This window comes from Salmo salar, chromosome 01, assembly GCF_965601325.2.
Source record: "Salmo salar chromosome 01, fSalSal1, whole genome shotgun sequence".
NCBI lineage: Eukaryota > Metazoa > Chordata > Actinopteri > Salmoniformes > Salmonidae > Salmo > Salmo salar.
The window spans coordinates 106,867,860-106,875,000 of record NC_138291.1 but is presented as its reverse complement, the minus strand read 5'-3'; the positions used below and the strand labels follow the sequence as shown (position 1 = coordinate 106,875,000).

Sequence of the window (7,141 nt, the reverse complement as noted above, 5' to 3'; positions counted from 1 at the left end):
ACCTCATAGTCATTGTATCATTTAAAATCCAAAGTGCTGGACTACAGAGCCAAAACAACAAAACATTTGTCACTGTCCCAATACTTTTGGAGCTCCCTGTATGTATAGAAAAGTGCTGCCTATAGAGGGACACCACCACGCCGTTCCAGAGGACAACCCTTCTCAATACATGATGCCCTGCAGTCTCACTAAAGCCCAGAGGACAACCCTTCTCCATAAATGATGCCCTGCAGTCTCACTAAAGCCCAGAGGACAACCCTTCTCCATAAATGATGCCCTGCAGTCTCACTAAAGCCCAGAGGACAACCCTTCTCCATAAATGATGCCCTGCAGTCTCACTAAAGCCCAGAGGACAACCCTTCTCCATAAATGATGCCCTGCAGTCTCACTAAAGCCCAGAGGACAACCCTTCTCCATAAATGATGCCCTGCAGTCTCACTAAAGCCCAGAGGACAACCCTTCTCCATAAATGATGCCCTGCAGTCTCACTAAAGCCCAGAGGACAACCCTTCTCCATAAATGATGCCCTGCAGTCTCACTAAAGCCCAGAGGACAACCCTTCTCCATAAATGATGCCCTGCAGTCTCACTAAAGCCCAGAGGACAACCCTTCTCCATAAATGATGCCCTGCAGTCTCACTAAAGCCCAGAGGACAACCCTTCTCCATAAATGATGCCCTGCAGTCTCACTAAAGCCCAGAGGACAACCCTTCTCCATAAATGATGACCTGCAGTCTCACTAAAGCCCAGAGGACAACCCTTCTCCATAAATGATGCCCTGCAGTCTCACTAAAGCCCAGATTCTAAAACCTCTTTACTGCAGATAAAGAGTGTTTGTGTGGATGGGTGCGTGAGTCTGCATGTGTGAATGGCTGTATTATCTAAGAATACACTTCTCATTTAACTGAGAGGTTCTGTGTGGTGTGTGTGTGTGTGTGTGTGTGTGTGTGTGTGTGTGTGTGTGTGTGTGTGTGTGTGTGTGTGTGTGTGTGTGTGTGTGTGTGTGTGTGTGTGTGTGTGTGTGTGTGTGTGTGTGTGTGTGTGTGTGTGTGTGTGTGTGTGTGTGTGTGTGTGTGTGTGTGGTAGTTAATTTCTTTACTATCAAATGAGGAGAGACAAACTTAACACACAAGTCAGAGTTATACTTAAACTAAATCTTTATTAGTGAAAGCTTTGCAATAGCTGGTTGACGAATCACCCTCAGATGATTCGTTGAGAGCCCCGAGACAAAAGTAAAGGTTTTTTATAGCTAAGATACACGACGAACAACAGATATAGAGAATGGTCACAAGGTTAAGATCTGTATGAAAGATATCTATAATTCATAGCAGACAGTATCTGCTGTAAAAACAGTTTTCAGTGTATAGAGACCAGAGTCTGGCCCTCCGACTCCAAACTGGAACCATCTCTCCCTGGTACGGTATAGAACAGAAACATTAACTCATGCTCTGGAATGCTCTTTAGGTTTTATCACCCAAAAGACATGGTGAATCTCCTGTCAGTGTTATCTCCCAGAGGCCCGTCCTCAGTAGAACACACACAATATATAGAATACTCTATTCTGTTGAATAAAACAACCATTTGATGCAATAAAAGTATTATAACATAGTCTTGCAATTTTGTTCTCACAGTGTGTGCATAGACACATTCATGTACCGTGTATATTTGTCTCTCATTTCACTGCCCTGAGACATTACAGAGCGGCGCTGCCCTGAGACATTACAGAGCGGCACTGCCCTGAGACATTACAGAGCGGCGCTGCCCTGAGACATTACAGAGCGGCGCTGCCCTGAGACATTACAGAGCGGCGCTGCCCTGAGACATTACAGAGCGGCGCTGCCCTGAGACATTACAGAGCGGGCGCCCTGAGACATTACAGAACGGCGCTGCCCTGAGACATTACAGAGCGGCGCTGCCCTGAGACATTACAGAGCGGCGCTGCCCTGAGACATTACAGAGTGGTGGGAAAGCAGAACATTGTTGATTTGTCTCCTAACAGTCTGTCTCCTAGAGGTTTACTAACACCAAGGTAAACACTACAACTCCAGTCTGTCTCCTAGAGGTTTACTAACACCAAGGTAGACACTACAACTCCAGTCTGTCTCCTAGAGGTTTACTAACACCAAGGTAAACACTACAACTCCAGTCTGTCTCCTAGAGGTTTACTAACACCAAGGTAAACACTACAACTCCAGTCTGTCCTGTAGAGGTTTACTAACACCAAGGTAAACACTACAACTCCAGTCTGTCTCCTAGAGGTCGACTAATACCAAGGTAACCACTACAACTCCAGTCTGTCTCCTAGAGGTCGACTAATACCAAGGTAACCACTACAACTCCAGTCTGTCTCCTAGAGGTCGACTAATACCAAGGTAACCACTACAACTCCAGTCTGTCTCCTAGAGGTCGACTAATACCAAGGTAACCACTACAACTCCAGTCTGTCTCCTAGAGGTCGACTAATACCAAGGTAACCACTACAACTCCAGTCTGTCTCCTAGAGGTTTACTAATACCAAGGTAACCACTACAACTCCAGTCTGTCTCCTAGAGGTCAACTAATACCAAGGTAACCACTACAACTCCAGTCTGTCTCCTAGAGGTCGACTAATACCAAGGTAACCACTACAACTCCAGTCTGTCTCCTAGAGGTTTACTAATACCAAGGTAACCACTACAACTCCAGTCTGTCTCCTAGAGGTCAACTAATACCAAGGTAACCACTACAACTCCAGTCTGTCTCCTAGAGGTCGACTAATACCAAGGTAACCACTACAACTCCAGTCTGTCTCCTAGAGGTCGACTAATACCAAGGTAACCACTACAACTCCAGTCTGTCTCCTAGAGGTTTACTAATACCAAGGTAACCACTACAACTCCAGTCTGTCTCCTAGAGGTTTACTAATACCAAGGTAACCACTACAACTCCAGTCTGTCTCCTAGAGGTCGACTAATACCAAGGTAACCACTACAACTCCAGTCTGTCTCCTAGAGGTCGACTAATACCAAGGTAACCACTACAACTCCAGTCTGTCTCCTAGAGGTCGACTAATACCAAGGTAACCACTACAACTCCAGTCTGTCTCCTAGAGGTTTACTAATACCAAGGTAACCACTACAACTCCAGTCTGTCTCCTAGAGGTTTACTAATACCAAGGTAACCACTACAACTCCAGTCTGTCTCCTAGAGGTCGACTAATACCAAGGTAACCACTACAACTCCAGTCTGTCTCCTAGAGGTCAACTAATACCAAGGTAACCAGTGGTAACCTGCCTTACATGGATAGATCCTAGGCTAGTGTAGATTTATCCCCCTCATATTTTCAGATTGGGGGTGTGTCCCAATAATCTCTCCTTCCTGAAGTGTTCACCCGTTCACTATCCACATATTGAAAAGCATTGGATTGTTGTAGATGTCTACAGGGACATTCCACCATTTCCTTATACCAGTCATTCCCTTCTAAATCTTTGAAGGGAAGTGAACAAGTGCACACTTTGGGAGAATGGAGAGTTTGAGGCGCAACCGTAGATGAATAACACGTCCCGTCTTTAGATCCTCAGACTGCTACTTCTATTGGATAAACAATGCCTTGGGAAAGTTTTCAGACCCATTGACTTTTTACACATTTTGTTACGTTACAGCCGTATTCTAAAATTTATTAAACAATTTTTTTTAATCATCAATCTACATACTGTACTCCATAATGACAAAGCAAAAACAGGGTTTTAGAAATTGAAATATGACATTTACATAAGTATTCAGACCCTTTACTCAGTACTTTGTTGAAGCAGTGATTACAGCCTCGAGTCTTCTTGGGTATGACACTACAAGCTTGGCACACCTGTATTTGGGGAGTTTCTCCCATTCTTCTCTGCAAATCCTCTCAAGCTCTGTCAGGTTGGATGGGGAGCGTTGCTGCACAGCTATTTTCAGGCCTCTCCATAGATGTTCAATCAGGTTCAAGTCCGGGCTCTGGCTGTGCCACTCGAGGACATTCAGGACATTCAAGCCACTTCTGTGTTGTCTTGGCTGTGTGCTTAGGGTCATTGTCCTGTTAGAAGGTGAACCTTCGCCACAGTCTGAGGTCATGGGTACTCTGGAGCAGGATCAAGGATCTCTCTGTACTTTGCTCCGTTCATCTTTTCCTTGATCCTGACTAGTCTCCCAGTCCCTGCTGCTGAAAAACATCCCCACAGCATGATGCTGCCACCACCATGCTTCACCTTAGGGATGGTGCCAGGTTTCCTCCAGACGTGATGCTTTGCATTCAGGCCAAAGAGTTCAATCTTGGTTTGATCAGACCAGAGAATCTTGTTTCTCATGGTCTGAGAGTCTTTAGGTGCCTTTTGGCGAACTCCAAGCGGGCTTTCATGTGCCCTTTACTGAGGAGTGGAAAATCTGTCTGGCCACTCTACCATAAAGGCCTGATTGGTGAAGTGCTGCAGAAATGGTTGTCCTTCTGAAAGGTTCTCCCCTCTCCACAGAGGAACTCTAGAGCTCTGTCAGAGTGACCATCCTGTTCTTGGTCACCTCCTTGACCAAGGCCCTTCTCCCCTGATTGCTCAGATTGGCCGGGAGGACAGCTCTAAGAAGAGTCTTGGTGGTTCCGAACTTCTTCCATCTAAGAATGATGTTCTTTGGGACCTTCAATGCTGCAGAAATGTTTTGGTTACCTTCCCCAGATCTGGGAGAAGAAAAAAAATACAAATATATATATATATATATATATATATGAGTCTCATAGCAAAGGGTCTGAATGCTTATGTAAAAAAGGTATTTCTGTTTTTAATTATTAATACATTTGCGAAAATGTCTAAAAACCTGTTTTTGCTTTGTCATTATGGGGCATTGTATATTATAGAACTACTGACCTGATGTTGTTATCTAGTAGATGTAGTGAACAGAACACTACTGTATATTATAGAACTACTGACCTGATGTTGTTATCTAGTAGATGTAGTGAACAGAACACTACTGTATATTATAGAACTACTGACCTGATGTTGTTAGCTAGTAGATGTAGTGAACAGAACACTACTGTATATTATAGAACTACTGACCTGATGTTGTTATCTAGTAGATGTAGTGAACAGAACACTACTGTATATTATAGAACTACTGACCTGATGTTGTTATCTAGTAGATGTAGTGAACAGAACACTACTGTATATTATAGAACTACTGACCTGATGTTGTTAGCTAGTAGATGTAGTGAACAGAACACTACTGTATATTATAGAACTACTGACCTGATATTGTTATCTAGTAGATGTAGTGAACAGAACACTACTGTATATTATAGAACTACTGACCTGATGTTGTTATCTAGTAGATGTAGTGAACAGAACACTACTGTATATTATAGAACTACTGACCTGATGTTGTTATCTAGTAGATGTAGTGAACAGAACACTACTGTATATTATAGAACTACTGACCTGATGTTGTTAGCTAGTAGATGTAGTGAACAGAACACTACTGTATATTATAGAACTACTGACCTGATGTTGTTAGCTAGTAGATGTAGTGAACAGAACACTACTGTATATTATAGAACTACTGACCTGATGTTGTTATCTAGTAGATGTAGTGAACAGAACACTGTGATACTCTCTCTCTTTGATATTAAGTGGATCATTCAGATCCTAGTGAAGCAGCTTAAAACTTGTCTTGTGACTAACTCAGAGGTTCTCCATCTGAACCCACTACCTGAGGCCTACAGTACATTCTTCTGTGTGTGTGTGTGTATGTGTACATGAATCCCCTACCTACATCCTTTAGTGTGTGTGTGTCACTAACCACCTATACCTTTTCTCCTGCCAGACACTGGACGGCGGTCAGAACGTGATCCAGCTGGAGACGGCGGTGGGCGCGGCCATCAAGAGCTTCGACAACGCCCTGGGCATCAACGTGCCGCGATCCCGCTTCCTGCCCGTCAAGACCGTCTCCGACCTCCTATTGGTCATGTCCAACCTCTACAGCCTGGAGGCGGGCTCTCTCACCATGAGCCAGAAGAGAGAGTTCCCTACCACGCCCCACGTCAAGCTGGGCAGCTCCTTTACTAAGGTAACTAATGTAACCCTAACCTTACTGTAACTACTAACTAACCTTAACCACGCCCCATGTCAAGCTGGGCAGCTCCTTTACTAAGGTAACTAATGTAACCCTAACCTTACTGTAACTACTAACTAACCTTAACCACGCCCCACGTCAAGCTGGGCAGCTCCTTTACTAAGGTAACTAACGTAACCCTAACCTTACTGTAACTACTAACTAACCTTAACCACGCCCCACGTCAAGCTGGGCAGCTCCTTTACTAAGGTAACTAATGTAACCCTAACCTTACTGTAACTACTAACTAACCTTAACCACGCCCCACGTCAAGCTGGGCAGATCCTTTACTAAGGTAACTAATGTAACCCTAACCTTACTGTAACTACTAACTAACCTTAACCACGCCCCACGTCAAGCTGGGCAGCTCCTTTACTAAGGTAACTAATGTAACCCTAACATTACTACTATAACTATAACTACTAACTAACCTTAACCATGTCCCACGTCAAGCTGGGCAGCTCCTTTACTAAGGTAACTAATGTAACCCTAACATTACTACTATAACTATAACTACTAACTAACCTTAACCATGTCCCACGTCAAGCTGGGCAGCTCCTTTACTAAGGTAACTAATGTAACCCTAACATTACTACTATAACTATAACTACTAACTAACCTTAACCATGCCCCACGTCAAGCTGGGCAGCTCCTTTACTAAGGTAACTAATGTAACCCTAACCTTACTGTAACTACTAACTAACCTTAACCATGTCCCACGTCAAGCTGGGCAGATCCTTTACTAAGGTAACTAATGTAACCCTAACCTTACTGTAACTACTAACTAACCTTAACCACGCCCCACGTCAAGCTGGGCAGATCCTTTACTAAGATATCTAACGTAACCCTAACCTTACTGTAACTACTAACCTTAACCATGCCCCACGTCAAGCTGGGCAGCTCCTTTACTAAGGTAACTAATGTAACCCTAACCTTACTGTAACTACTAACTAACCTTAACCACGCCCCACGTCAAGCTGGGCAGATCCTTTACTAAGGTAACTAATGTAACCCTAACCTTACTGTAACTG

The 7,141-nt window shown here is 43.9% G+C and overlaps 1 protein-coding gene across 1 annotated transcript in view; it reads left to right on the top strand.

Annotated features, from left to right (window-relative positions):
• Positions 1 to 7,141, top strand: part of LOC106595143 (UTP--glucose-1-phosphate uridylyltransferase) — a 28,674-nt gene that overhangs the window by 13,228 nt on the left and 8,305 nt on the right. The window contains exon 6 of the mRNA XM_082978739.1: positions 5,823 to 6,065. Within this exon, the coding sequence (XP_082834865.1) occupies positions 5,823 to 6,065 (243 nt within the window). The remainder of the gene's footprint in view (positions 1 to 5,822; positions 6,066 to 7,141) is intronic.